The 17777-nt window shown below is 42.4% G+C and overlaps 3 protein-coding genes across 4 annotated transcripts; 2 read left to right on the top strand and 1 right to left on the bottom strand.

Moving 5' to 3' along the window:
• The first annotated feature begins 86 nt into the window (after positions 1–86).
• On the top strand, positions 87–6381 carry agk (acylglycerol kinase). The gene is made up of 14 exons (XM_085357203.1): positions 87–320; positions 401–440; positions 522–601; positions 691–766; positions 868–993; positions 1109–1203; positions 1359–1428; positions 4635–4714; positions 4800–4857; positions 5073–5220; positions 5316–5413; positions 5548–5618; positions 5702–5786; positions 5907–6381. Exons 1-14 carry the CDS (start codon positions 211–213, stop codon positions 6039–6041), a joined length of 1272 nt encoding a protein of 423 aa, XP_085213329.1. The 5' UTR covers positions 87–210; the 3' UTR covers positions 6042–6381.
• A 1486-nt stretch (positions 6382–7867) lies between these two features.
• dennd11 (DENN domain containing 11) lies at positions 7868–12871 on the bottom strand. Its single transcript, XM_085357201.1, has 9 exons — positions 12283–12871; positions 11691–11790; positions 11438–11596; positions 10605–10758; positions 10358–10496; positions 10028–10159; positions 9785–9935; positions 9577–9645; positions 7868–9469 (listed from the first exon to the last, which is right to left on the bottom strand). The coding sequence occupies exons 1-9, from the start codon at positions 12692–12694 to the stop codon at positions 9274–9276; spliced, it is 1512 nt and encodes a 503-aa protein (XP_085213327.1). The 5' UTR covers positions 12695–12871; the 3' UTR covers positions 7868–9273.
• On the top strand, positions 12410–16880 carry wee2 (WEE2 oocyte meiosis inhibiting kinase). 2 transcript variants are annotated; one of them, XM_085357200.1, is made up of 12 exons: positions 12410–12757; positions 13592–13928; positions 14019–14227; positions 14410–14467; positions 14811–14980; positions 15081–15202; positions 15284–15430; positions 15504–15602; positions 15681–15766; positions 15868–16038; positions 16179–16327; positions 16715–16880. In XM_085357200.1, the coding sequence occupies exons 1-12, from the start codon at positions 12693–12695 to the stop codon at positions 16878–16880; spliced, it is 1779 nt and encodes a 592-aa protein (XP_085213326.1). In that variant the 5' UTR covers positions 12410–12692. The 2 variants fall into 2 exon arrangements, with proteins under 2 accessions (XP_085213326.1, XP_085213325.1); XM_085357199.1 differs by lacking the exon at positions 12410–12757 and adding an exon at positions 13177–13326 and having other exon boundaries at positions 13656–13928.
• Positions 16881–17777: the final 897 nt, after the last annotated feature.

Here is a 17777-nt window from a genome sequence, read left to right as displayed (position 1 = left end):
TAGTTCCGAAAAAAATCAAAACACAAGCGGAACCATGAGTTTGAGGCTCTTGTTTTGCTTCCGACTGTTTTGACGGTACACCAAAATGCCCATGCTAGTCTTATATCTGTGAGTCTGTGACCGCTGTGATGAAAATGTGTCGTTTATGACGTTTAATGATCTGTACCACTGCGCTAAAATTGAGGTTTTGAAAACAGTTTAATCACAGTCATGGCTCGAGTCGTGAAAGTGTTTCGGACTTTGCGAAATCATTGGAAGAAAAGCACATTTGCTGTGTGTGTCTTGTCCTACGGTGGATACTGGCTGTATGGAAAACACTGGTGGGTATTTCATGCTATGAATGAGACAGAGTGCACAAATTCCCGTTTTCGCGTCCTAATTATGTATAATGTTTCATCAGTGACAGCGTCCTGCGCAGAGAGGCGTGTCTATTAGCCAGGGTAAGGTGTCACTGAATTATTACTCCAAAACACAAGTTTCCTCTTTGTGACAGTTATCCTTAACATCATCATTTGTGTTAGGAATATGGACAGCAGCAGATAGCACCACAGGAGCGAATCAGGAAAGCAACTGTGATTTTGAACCCTGCAGCTTGCAACGGGTAAGACGCATAATCTCCAGACGTCTCTCTGAGAGTCTTGTTTAATTTTTCTCAGAATATTTACAGCTTCCTGTGTTAATTTTCTCCAGGAAAGCCAACAACCTATTTGAAAAGAATGCTGCTCCTATTTTACACCTGGCTGGTGTGCAGATTACAGTAGTCAAGGTATTGTTTTCTATTTCAATTGGATATTTATCAGGTAATAGTGTCTCTGAGAGTGTCACAGAGCATGACATCACATCCAGATATTACATATCCCTCTACAGACAGACTATGAAGGTCAGGCTAAAAAACTGATCGAGTTAATGGAAGAAACAGACATGCTGATCGTGGCTGGAGGAGATGGCACGTTGCAGGAAGTGATCACAGGTTTACTGAGAAGGCCAGACCAAGTAGGTGTAATGTAATATAGTAACTGTGTTAATCTGACATCAGTTGTCTGTAATAACTATACTCAGTCTGATACGTAATTAAATCTTTCTTTTGGTGGATGTTTTCTGACCACAGGACGTCTTCAGTAAGACACCAATTGGATTCATTCCACTAGGCTCCCATAATTCCCTCAGTCCAAGTCTTCATCTCCTCAGTGACAACAAGGTCAAGTAAGTAATGTTTCAGCATCACACACAAAAAGATCATTACATATTCCCACGACAAACTTCACTGGGTTGTTATCATGTCACTCAGTAAATCTATAGTACAGAATTCCCGATTTCTTCCATTAACTAGAATGTTTTTAACGTCATTCATTTTCCAGGGACATCACATCAGCGGCACTGTCAATACTGAAGGGAGAAACTGTACCGCTGGATGTGCTCCAAATCAAAGTGAGAAACTGCTTATATATTGCTCTACATACAGGGCTCTAGACTAACTTTTTGACATGGGCGCACCGGTACGCCTAACTTTAAAAATTTAGGCGTACCGGCACAAAAGTTAGGCGCACTCAAATTTTTCAACCGCATCGCTTAACACCGCAGTTTTACATGTGCACTTTCTTTGGGGGGGGAAGTCCATACAGACAATATTAATTTCTAAATTATTAACTAACAAACTTGTGCTTAAAGTGCTTTGTCAATATTGTAGAAAATGTTAAAAACTTAATCATCATCTTGGCCTCCTCTGACAACCTGTTTGCTGCTGTCTGCTGCTGAAAGGCCGTGGGGAGAGGGGACACTTGGGCAGTGCATTTATTGCAGCATATAATGTGTTTTCTGGATACACTGTGCTTTTTCAGCATTCAAATATTGATGGCACCGTGTCAGAGCACTGGCTATGAATTTCAGACAGATCAGGCCTTAACTTAACAAAAAAGTTATCAATAGTTCTTTTCATCTTTTCTTATTACCCACAGCTACAGTACATCCACTTCTCTCAGGCCTAGGCTGCTCACTAGGGCTGAGTATCATCACTGATTTCTATAATCCATTCAATTCCGGTTCTCAAAGTCCTGATTTGATTCAATTTAGCCTCAGACAGTCAGAAATATTATAATTCTGATCATTTATCAGTACTGATACACATGAGACTTCATCAGAATTGTGAAAATCACAGCAGATGCCTTTGTGTGAAAGTAACTGAGAATAAAACACAGGAAAACATGAAGGAGATTTTCCTGGTCTGGCTTTTTATAGCAGATAACCTCAAAAATATTCTGCAATTTTGCATAATTTTAAGAAATTTAAATTTCTTCAGTATTGAACAGCAGAAATTAGGCTTTCTTGTCCGAGGTCATTTAAGTGAAAAAAGAAAAAGCGCTGTAAACAACGCTAGACTGGTGGGTAATAAGCGAATGAATAATGCAGAAAACAGATTTGAGACGGGAAACTGTTCCTGAAGTACAGAGAGAGAGAGAGAGCTGTGCAGGAAGTGTGATTTTTATCGTGGTGGAAGCAAAACAGCAAAAGTCAGAGGGAATTCATGACGACATTGATCAAATGTGAAGCGCAGTTTGCTGCTTCTTTTGCTGCAGGCTCGGTGAATTTTGGTTGGAGAGAGGCAAAACCTGCAGCTCAGAATCAGCGCAAAAAGACGTAAACACAGCGCGGACCCGAAGAATCGCTAAGCTCCGACAGCGTGTCCGTGTTCAGGCCGTCGGGTGAGAAAGACGAGAAAGACGAAGCTGATTCTGATGTGTTGGGTCCGCTCCGTGTTTAGGTCTTTGTGTGGAATCCGTTAATGAATTGATATCGCTTTATTCAAGCTACTCACCTCTCTCTTCCACTTGCACTTTCAACTGGACCACGGCCAATCAGAGAGGTCCCGCCCCTGACTATCTCTGATTGGTTTAGTCCACGATAGGGGCATAATGTGTGTCTGTTGTTGACCACAAGGAGAGTTACAGAGATTTTTTTTTTGTTACCGGAACAGTTGGTCGCACCTGTGCGACCAAATATTTATTTTTAGTCGCACCACTGAAAAATTTGGTCGCATTTGCGACCAAATTGGTCGCACTCTAGAGCCCTGACATAGCCTTAAAGTTACAAACTAATGTCTGTACTTATTTAAAAACATGTTGCTGTTTTTAACAGTAAGCCGGTAAACTGGATTCATAAAGCACATTTTCCAAAGTTATTTAATATTTATTTTAAAAGCCATCAGGTAAAATATATATATATATTTTAAAAAACATATATGAATATTTATTATAATAAAAGAAAATTACAAGAAAAAATAAATGCGTTTTATCAGTTTTTGTGAGTATTTTCTGATTTTTCCATGTGACATTATTTTTCAAGTTTAAAAAATATATACATTGATTTATTTTGATGATTTTCTGTTATTCTCCTTTTGTACCACTCAAACTTATTTATTCATTGACTTTCTTTTCATATTTTGAATACACGTTGGCCTAAACGTAAACATAAACTATTATTTTTTTATGTTCTTCTTAATATTTAATATTCTCTTTTGCCATGTTGTCGACTTTAAATTCAGCAGAAGAAATAAGCAAATTTAAATTCAGGTCTTCATGCAAATTATTTCATGTCCAAGGTGTGTAGTAATTAAAAAAAGTTCTTCCCAGAGACTTCAGAATCCTTGGCACTTGGGCTGTGCCATATCATATCATCTGCAACAATATACATTTTTCCATGATATAAAAGTGTCATATTGCAGTATCTGTCCCATCTCAGTGACACCTGTTTATGTTTCCTAGCGCACACAACTGAAAGACAAGCCAGACTGTCTGACAGCAAGCGCTGAATTTCAGTTTTCAATTAGGGTTCAGTAAATAAGGAGCTACTTCAACAACCTCTAAAAAAGCACAGATCAAAACAAACAAAGAAACTCTGTGGAGTATAACCAGGTCAAGAAGGAGGAGAGACTAGCAGCTGGTGATGTGCTACCCAAAAGTAAACAGATGACACAACTGCATACCGCTGCCATATGATAGGATGAGCAAACAGTGGATGGAAATTACTGGCGTGGTTACGTGGTGGAAAAACATGACTTTAAGCAGCTCGACCCACGACACCAAATCCCAGGTAGAAAATATGAGGTATAGAGAATCATATACCCATCCCTTTTCCTGCAAATGGTCAATAATGGCCGACTCAATAAAGTAAATAAAGTATGCAATGGCAAGTTAGTGACTGTTTCTGTAATTACAAGTAGAGATGTGTGGTGCTCTGATTCTACACTCAGTCAAACTGACAGTGTTTGACTCTTAGAATATAAAATACAATAAAAATAAATAAATACATAAATAAATTGACAACTAGCTAAGTGAGGAAGTAAATACAAAGCTGAATGCATCATTTTAAAAAGAAGTACTTTACATATACATGTTGTTATCCTTGATATTTAATGATGCACTGAAACTATTCTCAGTTCTATAAAAGTGGGAATTTAAACATGAGACATGTTCAAATGTAGTTTTTAGCCGTCAGCTGTAAAAGACTGATGGAGTATTGCTGTCAGTACCCACGTTTGTGAATGTGAGAACGAGGTGACATGTCTACTGGGAGAAACTGCATTGTTTTAACACTTGGACAGGAGTTTGACTTTGAAGTGTATGTGCTTGTTTTCCCAGGGAGAGAAAGAGCAGCCAGTCTTTGCTCTGATGGGACTGCGTTGGGGGGCTTTTAGAGATGTGGCTTCAAAAATCAGCAAGTAAGATTACTCAACACTGTAACTAGACGAGGAAGACAACGATTCTTCACATATAAGAATAATTAACCATAACGTTTCCCTACAGATATTGGTACCTCGGACCGCTGAAGACAAATGCGGCGCATTGGTTTAGCACTCTGAGGGTAAGGATGTTCTCTTTCCTTAAACATGCTGGCAAAGCGATTAATATGTCAATTTCCCCTTATTTTCTCCTGCATTGAAAATAACAGCAAACATCTCACTCCATTAACCTGTTGTATTGTAAGTTTCACATCCTTAAAAAAACTTGGGGGTACATTTTGAAACGAGTCAGTTGGTGCAGCGGTAATGACACTATTCATTCACTACTATGTTTTAGGAGTGGCCTCTGGTCCGGGATGTCTCTGTGTCCTATTTGGCTCCCACGCTCCGGCCCCCCGACCTGCCCCCTGTGAAGGCCCCCAGGCCGAATCTGATCCACCGCATCATCCACAGGCTGAAGAACTACTGGAACCCACCAGCTGAAGGTGAGCGAATGTGACTGAACTTGAACAACTTGTAGCACAACAGCCCAGGACACTGTTTGTCTAATTGTTGCTTTGGTGGTTGTGTGTTTGGTCAGAGCTTCCAAAAGTGGAAGAGCCAGAGAAGTGGGAGGAGCAGCAGCTGTCAACGCTAGAGCTCTTTATTCAAACACACAACAAAAACCCAGTGGAGAGGGTCAGTTAAAAACCATTATATATGTAAAGCTGTGTTGCTATTCTTAGAAAAACAAAAGAAAACATCATGTCACTGCCCCTTTTAAGTGCTCTGTGCCTCTCGGAAGTTTTTGCATTCTTTATTTTAATTTTCAGCGCATCAATGACTCCCTCAGGATCAGTGCAGAGCCTCACAACTTGACCGTGGGCGAGTTCATTACTGCAGGGTCAGTAGTGTTTTTTCCTAAATTTCTGAAAGTGTGTGATTGTGCAAAATGCATTCAATGATTTTAATCCTTCTTCATAATAGCAATAAAAAAGCAGCAGACCCGACTGTATTCACTGAAAATGCCACAGAATTGGAGGCTGGTGCTTGCTGGCTGCAGCTGCCAGAGGTCAGAAATCCTTTAAAATCAAACCTGCTTTAAGGCTGTGATTCTATAAGTCAGTCTACTTCCAGAAGATCAGCGTGCGAGTTTTTGCCCTGACATTTAACTTTGCCACGGTCCCCGCAGGGCGCCTCTGGCTTCTACAACATCGACAATGAGGAGTATGAGGCGATGCCTGTGGAGGTAAGGCTGTTGCCACGGAAACTCCGCTTCTTCATCAGTGCCGAGCGCAGAGAGCAGCTCCTCTCACAGATCCAGTGATGAGAAAACAGAAGCCGAAAGAAGACAAGAACAGCGGGACAGAAGCCGAATTCGAGGGAAGCCAAAGAACCAGATGCCATCAAACCCAGAGTTCACCCTCAAAATGGATTTTTGCTTCGCCAGCAGTTTTTTAAATGATCATGAAGTGCTGATGGGGGCTGTTTTACTCCATGTAAACATAAAATATTCAGTACCAGTTACAAAAACAACTACCTTACAGGCTGTTTGCTGTATGTAAAAGGACCAAGGCTTCTTTTCTAAGCCAGTAACCCATGTACAGGCTGTCTTACAGGATGTTTACTGAAAAGTTCACTATTAACATGGTCAATAAAAATAATGTCTGCCCACCTCGGTGCAAGCAGTTTTTCTCCCTTTGTGATATTTATGTGTTCGATATCAAGGTTATAAAGCCATCAAAGCTGCACTTCTGCTGGTCTTCTTGGAAAAATTGTCGAGCTCATTTAAAGAGAAAGGAGCAAGTGACTGAGTAAAGATCAATGTGGGGACGTTGTGCCGACCTGAGTGTTTTGCAGTAGCTTGGACCTGGAGTTTTGGCACGCTGCACGGAGATGCCGAGTCTGATCGGACAGATGGCGTTAAGACAGCAAATCTGCAGGATTAAGCTTGTGGCTGCTTTGTGGGGCCCGTTGAGAATGCTGTGGGTTCATTTTGGTTTGGTTGAAAAATCTGAAGGTTTCAGGCGGAATATAAACGGAATTTCTACGTTTTTGCTAAAGAACGACTGACTTTAAATACAGTTTGTTTGTTTTTTACAGAGGAGGACTATTAAATTGAAATAGGAAAATGATGCGGTGTTAGAAGAAGATTAGATAACGCTTGAACCGTATCAGTGTTTTATTGTTTTACAATGGCAGTACAGTGAAACTGACAGTTGCTCATGCTATTGAGTTCTCGTGTACATTACTGACATCTCTTACAGTGTTTCGCATTAGTAGAGGTGAAGACTTGTTATTGTGTGATTACGCTTACAATCAAGAAAAAAAACAGTCACACTATTTGGATACGTTGCTGCATGTGTGCAATACTTTTGCCGTCTGTGACATTCAGTAATGTGAGAAGGCTGTACAAACGAATCATTTAGCTAATGCTGGTACACATCTGTGAACAGTTCCACAAAGAAGGCATTTTATACAGTGGTTTGTGTTGTGCACATTCCCTTTTTTTCTTTTAAACATTAAACATACATCTGGAAAACAAACGCTGTCAGAGGAAAGATGATATATCAGCTGATAAGTGAACAGACTAGGTAGTCAATTGTGGAAAAGCTAAGGTCATTCTGAAGTTCTCATGACAGTGTACGTAATGTTTTCAGAGAAATCAGTCACCTTGCTCTTGTAAGTTGAAAAACGTCACATTATGATAAGGCCCCATTCAAAAAACAGGGCTTAAAGGGGACCTACGATGCTCATTTCCAGGTCATGTTTTTGAATGGATACTACTAGAGTTGCTTTGCATCACTCAGAGTTCAAAATAATCCTTATTTGTCTTAAATACTTGGCTGTGGTGCAGATCTTTGACGTTTTAGTTTCTCTTCCTTTCTGATTGGCTGCCCCTCACGAACAGGAGGTGGGGCTTCTCATCTACACAGAAGCAACATCTTAAATATATAACACTGTGAAAAATGACTGTTCAGAGAATCTGCTTCCCAGACCTCGTTATTTGAAACTTTGGCCATGTTTAGTATGAGCGTATATGAGCCACTAAGGAAATGCAGAATAGGTCTCCTTTACTACCCTTTTCTTAAATATACAACACTTGGTGCATTTTATTTTCTTAACAAAGCCAGAAAAAATATGCTTGGGGTGGAGTACGCCAGAAAGAAAGTTAAAACCACTTCTTCAATTTTATACAAGGCAAACGTCAGACTTATGTGTTCCAACATGGAACAAATTATCACCGTGGTTGGCAAAGGGGTGGCTGAAATAAAAGCACTCTGCCAGCAGTATTCAAAAGACACAGTTGGCCCATTTCTAAAGCTGGGTTCACTGATGAAAGGACTGAGAAAAACAGACGGAACAGACCGAGTCCTTTCCGTGAATTTGCCCACAGAGGAGTTAAAGCTTCTGCTCGGCTCAGGACGTTACAGGGTTTTTTTTAAACGCACACAAAGAGATCTTTGTCATGAACACATCTGAACAGGAGCTGATCAACAAACAGCTTCATCGATTACGCTTTAGTTAGCAGAATTCTAAGAGACATATGAACTTCTGCTCATGAACAAGGCTCTGCAGTAGTTTGAAAAAGAAAATGTGACGGCTCATTTACAGGTGCTCCCGCTCTGGAACAACTAGATGGCTCAGACTGTAAATCATAAAAACAGCATATAAAAAGTTCAATTTAAGCGTGACTGTGTGTATCGGGAAACAGTCCCGTGGCGGACGTGGTGCAGCATTCACAATAAGAGTTACACATTCATTGAAAAGTCTTCCACCGATTATGACAAATGAGAAGCTTCGACGTACAACAATGCAAAAGGTTTCCAGAATGCGTCGATCTCCTGCACTCTGTGATATCTAAATATTGTTTAAGGTGCATGAAGGTGAGCAAGGTCCTTAGAACAGCTTTTCCCTTATCACTCAGATTCATATTGCTTCCTTTTTCAAAGGCAATTAACGTGGTCCAAAAGCTTTTTTTCCCCCCTCAACCATTTCAGGAATAGTCAGACAAAAAAACAAAACATAAGAACAGAATTACAGCTGTTATTCTGAGGTCTGTGTGATTCCCCAGGAAAGATATCTGAAGTGCACAAATTCATTTCGAGGAACCTTAAATCCATTTTTTAGACAAACCACAAGTGGACGTCAAAGTGCCGGTGACTTCACTACAGTAGCAGGTGCAATCATCAGACAGTTTACATTTTCATCCAGTGCTTCAGTCCTGGTCACTTAATCAAAGTCAAACAAGTATGCACACAAGAAAACTGGTTCAGACAAAAACAGCAAGGAGTGACTCGCAGAAGATGTTAATGGCCACAAGTCTGCTCAGCAGTATTGGTGTTTATCACCCACTGTGAGGAAGTGCACAATGTTAGGTGTCCTTTTCTTCCACAGTGGTTGGAAACAGTCTCCTCAGGTTAAGATGAGACACACACACAGAAGAGAAGAGAGCAGATGAAGTCCCAGGATGGAGGCAGTGTCTTCAGAGTCTTGTATTTGTGACCCTAGTAGGCACATATAATCCAGGCTTCCGAGTTTCCCAGGTTGAATGGGGTTCAGGGGCAGCAGAGGTTGTCTATGACCAGCGTTACATCGAAACCATAAACCTCCAGCAGGTCGGCAAGGAAGGCTCGATCTCCCTGGGGATCCAGCCCCATGGCCCTCACGTGCTCACCGGTGAGAGTGGGGTCGGCGCTTCCTGCTACCTCTGACAGGGTCTGGAAGATGCGGTTATTAAGCTCCATAAAGAACCTAAGATGAGATTAAAGGCAACTGCATTAATACGTGGGCCACACTGCACTTGTCTGAGTATGACTCAAGTCCATTATCAACCATGCAACCAGCTGTCAAGGACTCACAGGATGAAAAGATCCTCTTCATTTGATGTGCAGTCTTCACCCACCTCCTGAGAGTACAGCAGCAGTTGCCTTTGAAAAGAAAAAGTCAGTCACTGTAAAATCTAAAAATAACAAACGCTCATTTTGCAGCGTATTTCTATGACCACAAAACAAATGCATTTTGCAAATTTAAACAAAAAGAAAGAGGAGCGACACAATTTTAACGCACCTCTGCTCAGTCAGCTTCCTGTATTTCTCCTTGTCTGCTGCGGTCAGCCTGAGCAGCTGCTGCAAATGGCTCCTGTGAGTTTTCACATTCTGGTTATCGATATAGACGTCATACAGCTCCTTTTTCTCCTCAAAGATCTTCTCCGTGGTGCCTTCAAACATATCACGTGGGAAAACATGTCTATATAAAAGAACTCATCACTTTATGTTGTAAATCAAACATTTACAGTTAAACTTCACTCACAGGCCACGTATGACAGCTCTGTTTCCAGGGCAGAGATGTCGGCTATGTTGATGTAGAAGAAAGGCCGTAATTCAGGCACAGAAACTCCAATGCCAGGTAATGAAACGTTGGCCAGGCAGCAACAGCAATACACTGAGGGAATATGAAAATACTGAATGAAAACCCTCCAAAAAGAGGAAAAAACACCACACATGCTTCTCTGTTTGACTATTCGTTACATCTTGATCCCTTTGCATCACATTATTGTGAAAACAGAATGTGCATACGCAGTAAATCACATATTACTAGAGCTATAGAGAAATGTGCACAAGCTATGATTAAGCAACTCACCCCTGTAGCAGACAACTCCTACAGGTGGAGGCGAGAAGATGAGTATGCGCTTCCGAAGCAGCGCGAACTTCCACAGCACCATTATTTGCTCCCCGAAAAACTGGATGAACTGGGACATGCAGCCAGCCGGGTGGGTGATCTACAGGGTGCAAGTAGTGGCAAATGTGGTCATTTTTGGGGTTACGTTCGATGTTTCAGAGCATTCAAGACAAGGGAGCATCAGTAACCAAAGTGTGTGCTTTCAGACCTTCATTTCAGGGTGCATGCAGCGGCTTATATTAGTAACACTCCAGGTTGGGCAGGCGGTGACTAGTCCGTTTCCTGTAGGGGGAAGAATGGCCTTCTTATCCTCATAGAAGGCCTCTAGTGGAGAATACTGGCCAGGACACTGCAACTGGTGTCTTCAAGGGGATGACAAGGGGGAAAAGAAGGAATGTGAGCAGATTAAGCTTGAACTCACTTCTTTCTGCACATTCCCACCGGTGCTCACAGCTCATGTTACTACGTGGACTTTAAATTGTGTATTCAGTATTAGCCAGTGTTTGGTCCTCCTAACGCAAGATCACAGATTGTGCAAAGCAGAAGTTATCCATAAATTGCACAGTGAGATCATCTGAGGCCAGCTGTATGAAATAAATTTAACTTTTCTATTTGATTTAACCACTTAAGCCATACAGATCACACATTTTAGGCTTGCTACTGCAAAGTGTCACACATAAAATGTAGCCAAGAGTTCCACACTCCCTTCAAGTTACAGCAGATCTGCTTTAACTGTAACCCAAACCTGTGGTTGTGTCACATACTGTATTTCTACAGTCAGTGAGACTCAGGATTTTATCACAAGGAGAGCAGTGTTTCAGAAGAGAGGAGGAGAGATGCTGTTAACAGTATTTTCTTCACTCCTGTGCTAAGACTTCATAGAAAAACTGCATGTCAGTGGGTTCTTGTGACAAAAGCTGCAACTGGGATCCTGAGTTCATGTTTAATAAATGAGCCTATATTAAAGGCAGGCATATAAAAAGGAACCTGTGGGCAGGGTATGAAGAGGAAGGAAGAAAACAGCAACTCTACATGTCTGACCTGACTTGGTTCTCCAGGAAGTGCATGTAACGGTAGAGCAGAGTGTAGGACGGAGACAGAATTCCCACAGACTTCATTCTCGCTCCTCGTTCCAGCTCACTCTCCACGGGCATGTTCGCAAAACATGCCAGACCGAAGTAGCCACCCTTACGGAAATATCTGTCCAGTGGGCATAACGGAGAGCAGGAGACCATCAGACTGACAGATTTCTGAGCCTCATTGAGCTGAAAATCTGACATGTGGAAGTACGTACATGAAGTCGCTGGTGATCCGATGAGAACCGCTGGCCATTGACTTGAATTCAACACCATCCAAGTTGATGTCATGAGGCAGGCACCACTCTATCATATTCCCTGCCATTCACAAATACACACACACAATAACCCATGAAGTCACTCCCTACACTGTCTACTTTCATCCTGGCAACTTCCTCCAATCCTGCATGTTAGTCATGTGTTAGCCAGAGGTCAGGGAGAGTAAGAAAGCAGTGACTCAGCCAACACAACTATGTAAAACGTGAAGAAACTTAGGAATTAGAGAGTTCTGATCAATTCTAAACAAGATCTAAGTGGAAGGATTTCCCCTTTAGACGATTTGGGACTTCAGTAACTTATTTTTGCATGAGCTTTAAAGGATGTTTGACTTTTGTCTCGTGTTGAAAGGTTGCCTCACAATAGTTGAGGTTATTTCTTCGTTGTGGCTTTTATGAAAACCGTTCAGCATAATGCACGGTTGCACAGATAAAGATGTCAAAACATCACATGATCATCATTTCTGCGGTTACGCAGTCCATGTCTGAGAATTTTAAATGCGAAGGATAAAGAGACCAAAGTCTGCTTGCTCACCTGATCTTGTATCAAAGGTAACCACAAACACGGCCACTATCTGGTCTTTTTCCTCCCACTGATCCTTCACTGAGAGGCCGGGGAAAGGGGCGTTACGGTCTGTACCGAGAGGCTGCGGGCGATCCCAGCCGTGCCCGGACAGCTCGGTTCGGCCCGGGCTTCCGTCCCCTTTGACAACAACAGCAGCTGTCACATTGCGTGTCGGACCGGGGGGGATGATGATGGTGGTGGCGTCGATGGTGGTGCTGCTGCTCCACCCAGTACCAGCCGCAGTGTCTGTCGGCGCACTTTTCTCCGCCGCGGAGTCTTCTTCTCGCGGCGGCTGAGGCGTAGGTTGAGCCGCCTGGTTCGGATCGGGCGGTGGGATCTCCTCCCAGTCCAGGAGCGGGGCTCGGTCCGACTGTTCCACCATGGTGCTGCTGCTGCCTCCGAGGACACGAGAAAGAAGGGGAGAAAATACACAAAGCTCCGACGTGCCGACGTGTCGAGCGGGTTAAGCACGGCGTGAGAGACGGATCATGCTTTCCTGCTGCTCGCGGAGTTGTTTTCTATGTATTTGTAAGCGTGTCACATCCACGGACGGGGCTTCTTTTCCTCCTCCTGCCTCACTGTTTTGATGACGTAGCCCACTTCCGCCCACGTGTCTATATTACTATTTAATACAGTGACCTATTTTTTTTTTTACATTTCCCCTGTCAAATACACAAACTTTTAAGTTACTTACAACAATGAATATTTGCAACTGTCCTTAATAATGACTGTAAAGCGACTTAATAGGCTCATTTAAAAAAATCTTTTAATGAATTTTTATTCTTACTTTCAATGTCAAATGTTAGCTTTTCGTAATATCCCCACACTACCCTAACATTAACGAAATATCACATTTCTTTACTAATGCTTTACGTCAAGGTGTTTCTTCAATTACCACAACTCAACCAATCAGAGGGTTCGATGACTGAAACCGGTGGCGTCATTTATTTAAACAGGAAGTCATGCATATGTGGCGCGAAATTCAAGCGTTTTGGCGTGGATGGTCATTTGTTTGTAAGTATACGTGATAAACACACGTTATTAGGGGTATAAGCAATATGAGAAACATCTTTCGAGCTTAATGTTTTTGCTGGCAATAATAAAACAACTGGGCGGGGAACTAATTCATTTGACTTTTAGTGGGCTGCTTATAGTAACCCTTTATCCTACACTAGGCCTCTGGCTTTAGAGGTGTGGGGGTGTAACTGTAAACTTGTTACCTCTATGAACAAGCAGGCTTCACATTTTGTGCATAACATCGGTCCAGATTTTAGCACAGCACTGTTGTGCTCTCAGGTGTAAAAGGATATGGCATTATAAAAGAAGCCATTTCCCAAACTCAGGCCCCAAGCATGGCTACTTTATTTGATGGAATCAGCCAGCAGCTAGATTTTTCTAGCTGTGGAGAAGAGAGCAGCAGCAGCAGCAGCAGCGGTGACAACTCTGATGACAGCACCTCCAGAGTCTACAGTCCCACCTCTGCCTGCAGGACCCCCGGAGCGCAACGTCACTTCAGTAGAAGCAACTCTTTATGTTCCCCTCAGCACTGTACCAGCCCCATACCTTACGCCTCCTGGAGGAAGCTGAGACTGTGTGACTCTCCCAGCACACCCAAGGTGGGGAAGAATATAGAGTAAAGATGCTTCTGTTCCCCGTCTGTGTGCTTGAATGATGTTTGTTTTTTCTTTGTCTTTCTCTTTCTATAGAGTTTGCTATCAAAGGCCTCCCAGCCTTACTCCAGTCTTAAGATAAGTCGTCAACAGCGAACTCTGCGTTTTGCATCAGCTGCCGCAAACCTAATCACAGCACCTCTCGTCAACGTGAATCCTTTCACCCCAGACCCGGTGCGCAGGAACAGCGAGCAACCGTGGAGGAACAGTTGTAGAAGTGACGATGATGATGACTTTGGCCGCAGGTATGCGATTCCACCTTATTACATGCCGGCTGTCACAATAAGAATCTCCAACTGATGACAAAAATGCTTTCAGGATTCAAATTGAACTAGTTTTGGTCTAAACTTAGAGACGTGTCCTGATACACAGGCCGGACTTTTGTAGTTCTGTATATAAAGGGCTAAATGCCCTTTCTGTATTCCAGGTTTAAACACAGCCTAACATCATCTGAAGAGGATGATGACGCCTTTCTCCCACCAAAGGTACAAAGCTATTTTTACCAGTACTTGTGTTGAATGTAGCCCTCCCCTTTCAGATGCTTCTGATATGATTTCATCATCGGGCTTTGTCATCTTCAGCTGCCTCCTCACTTTGTGTTTTGTCCAAAAATGACATCCTGCCAGCCCTACTTCCGGAATTTCTACAAGGAATCTCTAGCAGAAAGAAAACTGCTGTCAGAATCCTCACAAAGTGATTTCCTTGTGGACTTATTACCATATTTGGTGAATCATCACAGAAGAAACCCCAGTTCTCCTCTCATGCGGAGTGACGTGTGCTCTTTCTTTAGAAATCTTTCCTTCTTACCATGTCTGTTTAATCTGGCAGAGACGAGCTGTCCAAGCCTTTATGCTGTCACGCTATGAGAGCGAATTCCTGGAGCTAGAGTGCATTGGTGTGGGTGAGTTTGGTGCAGTTTATAAGTGTGTGAAGAGGCTGGATGGTTGCTTGTACGCCATCAAGCGCTCCAGACGACCCCTGGCAGGCTCTGCCAATGAGTGAGTCAGCACCGTTTCTGTTTGGCTAACACACATCAGCCCTCCCTATCGTTTAAACACCTTCACTGATAAGATTTTTTTTTTTTTGTTCTTTTATTAGGCAGCTGGCCCTAAAGGAAGTGTATGCACATGCTGTGCTTGGGCACCACCCACATGTTGTCCGATATTACTCAGCATGGGCTGAGGATGATCACATGATTATTCAGAATGAATACTGTGACGGTAGGTTTCAAATCGGCATCTAAAGTAGAATATAAAATGAAGGACGGCGTTGATTTTTGTCTTCCCGTGTGTGTCCCTCAGGTGGAAGTCTTAATGGCGCTATTGTAAAGAGGGAGGCAAAGGGAGAGCTGTTCACAGAGGCAGAGTTGAAAGATCTGCTTCTGCAAGTGTCTGTGGGTCTAAAATACATCCACGGCTCAGGCCTCGTTCACTTGGACATCAAACCAAGTGCGTCTGTTTGACCACTTCTCCCTTTGGACGTTCATTCACTGCCTCGTTCCTAACAGTTTTTTCTTTTTAGGTAATATATTCATTTGCCACCGCCCCAGCGCAATTGTGACGGGTGAGAGTGAAGAGGAAGAAGATGGAAACCCTTCAACCAGAATCATTTACAAAATTGGTATTGATGTTGAATAAAGTGCTACCTTTTTGACCGATTTATTTTTGTTACCGTCGGCTGACTTTGAGTTTTCTGCAGGTGATCTGGGTCACGTGACATCAGCCACCAGTCCTCAAGTTGAGGAGGGGGACAGCCGCTTTCTGGCCAGTGAAGTCCTGCATGAGGTAACTGTTCTGAATGCTCATTCGCATTAGAGGAAAACTGGCTAGTTGCACTTTCCTGTTTTGTGGTAATTTCACATTTCAGTTGTCTCACTGCTCCCCAGGATTACAGTCACCTCCCCAAGGCGGACATATTTGCCCTGGGCCTCACGGTGCTGCTGGCTGCCGGGGCTTCTCCTCTGCCGCTAAATGGAGATCAGTGGCACAGTCTTAGAGAGGGGCGTCTCCCCAAGCTGCCACAGGAGCTCTCGCCTCCCTTTAGATGTTTACTTCAGGTAATTCTGTAACCTTGTTGTTTTAAAAATATTTAGATTTAATGCTATTTAAACACTAATTCTTAGTTGCCACCTGTCTAAATATCATTTTTACTTGTTATAGCTGGAATAGCTTATCTTTAGCACTTTTTCTCTGTCAGTTGTTGCTGGAACCAGACCCAACAAGGCGGCCATCTGCTAGGGAGCTTTGCAAGCACACAGTCTTGAGGGAGAAGAGGACTGAGAGGCTGGCTGCTCAGCTGCGAAGAGAGTTGACTGTAGAGAGGTTCAGGACCGCCATGCTTGAGAAGTAAGAAGAAAACTGAAAATAATTTAAGCTGCAGTCCCCAGTTCGAAGGTTTCAGACCCAAGTCGCACTTGAAGTATTGCAGTAATTAATGGAGATGATGGGAGACTTTCAGAGTACTTATAAATCACTTATAATAAATAAATGCATTGTTAAGGAAGTGAACCCCCAAGAGAAGTTATAGGCCCAAGTGTTGCTTCTGAAGCGGTGACAATGCAAAAAAATGCACGAATCGTACCAGCAGGTGGTGCTGTTTCATCTCAGCAATGCTGTAGTAGTCGCCTGTGACAGCCTGTAGTAACCTCTCATTCCTATGTTCATATTTAACAGGCTGGTTTTGGTATCTTAATGACTAATTATAGTCGAAAACACTTTCATTTCCCCTTTCAGAGAACTCCAGGAGGCCCGTCAGGCAGCTTTGTCACCCAAGCAGAACAACCTACAGGGGCACAGACCACCTGTCAAGATGGGCTCCCTCCCCAAACCAGGGAGGAGGCTTGTTGGTAGAAAGACTGCAAGATCCATGAGCTTTGATTGCCCAGGTTATGAAGTCTGAGATGACGTGAAGCCTAATTTTCTGTTTTTTGCTGTGGTGTTTACTGTGACACTCTGCCAAGAAGTTGTGGTAAAGAATGCAGCAGAAGGCAATGTAGCGTGACTCCAGCAGCAACCGTAACAGAGACGATCGCTACATAATCTTATTTTACGTTGTGACTCAGACTTAAAGCATCGGGCAGAACTGTTTTAATTATATTCTTGACTCAAACATGTTCCAGGTGATAATTTTAACATCTCATAACAAGTGAAGACCAGTATGCTTAACAAGTCAGGCACTTGGTTGTTTTTTTTTTTTTTTCTTTTAAAACCTGTAAATAAACATTTTAAGCATCTTATCAGCATTTTATTTTGTGTTTTGAGTAGACTGTTTTATTTTGTTTTCCTGTGTCTCTGTGGTGACCTTTGTAATCCAGAAGATGAACAGGGACTTTCCAGTGTAGTGTTGCTCTTATCTATAACTACAGCCAACTGTATTTTGGGCTTGAAAAGCATGAGCCACCATACTGTGAAAGTTATTTGAAAGGCTCTGTTTGTCATAATCATGAATACCAACTGGAGTATAGGCTTCCCCAAGACAGATCCAATTAAATTTATTTACCTCCCCCCCCACACACACACACACACTTTTCCTCTTTTTTTTCTTTTTTACGAGGCCACATTAGCACTGCCACTGATTCTTAACACAATACTTGCATAACTGCATAAATTCTAATAATAGTATAATATATAAATATTTTCCTGTCACAATTTCTAGAGGCATTAAATGGCAAATATGTTATTTAAATAGTCAAAGTAGGTGGATAAGTCAAATGGGACTTACAATATTCGCTTTCTTAAGCTTGTGAAAACATGTCCAGAAGAAATATAGCTGTGGGACTATTTTAATGTAACATAT

Source organism: Diplotaxodon limnothrissa, linkage group LG7 (assembly GCF_057381915.1).
Source record: "Diplotaxodon limnothrissa isolate DT_005_m linkage group LG7, D_limnothrissa_male_GT1.1, whole genome shotgun sequence".
Lineage (NCBI taxonomy): Eukaryota > Metazoa > Chordata > Actinopteri > Cichliformes > Cichlidae > Diplotaxodon > Diplotaxodon limnothrissa.
This window is presented reverse-complemented; position numbering and strand designations above follow the sequence as displayed.

What these genes read in the sequence shown, in the direction of transcription:
- dennd11 (XM_085357201.1), bottom strand. Translation starts at nt 12,694, where the DNA reads ATGGTGGAACAGTCGGACCGAGCCCCGCTCCTGGACTGGGAGGAGATC. An exon ending in TACCTTTGATACAAGATCAG is followed by an intron (nt 11,791 to 12,282) that starts GTGAGCAAGCAG and finishes TGTGAATGGCAG; the next exon opens with GGAATATGATAGAGTGGTGC. An exon ending in CGGATCACCAGCGACTTCAT is followed by an intron (nt 11,597 to 11,690) that starts GTACGTACTTCC and finishes CCCACTGGACAG; the next exon opens with ATATTTCCGTAAGGGTGGCT.
- wee2 (XM_085357199.1), top strand. Translation starts at nt 13,177, where the DNA reads ATGCTTTACGTCAAGGTGTTTCTTCAATTACCACAACTCAACCAATCA. An exon ending in GATGATGACTTTGGCCGCAG is followed by an intron (nt 14,228 to 14,409) that starts GTATGCGATTCC and finishes TCTGTATTCCAG; the next exon opens with GTTTAAACACAGCCTAACAT. An exon ending in TCACTTGGACATCAAACCAA is followed by an intron (nt 15,431 to 15,503) that starts GTGCGTCTGTTT and finishes TTTTCTTTTTAG; the next exon opens with GTAATATATTCATTTGCCAC.
- agk (XM_085357203.1), top strand. Translation starts at nt 211, where the DNA reads ATGGCTCGAGTCGTGAAAGTGTTTCGGACTTTGCGAAATCATTGGAAG. An exon ending in ATTGGTTTAGCACTCTGAGG is followed by an intron (nt 4,858 to 5,072) that starts GTAAGGATGTTC and finishes ACTATGTTTTAG; the next exon opens with GAGTGGCCTCTGGTCCGGGA. An exon ending in GCTGGCTGCAGCTGCCAGAG is followed by an intron (nt 5,787 to 5,906) that starts GTCAGAAATCCT and finishes CGGTCCCCGCAG; the next exon opens with GGCGCCTCTGGCTTCTACAA.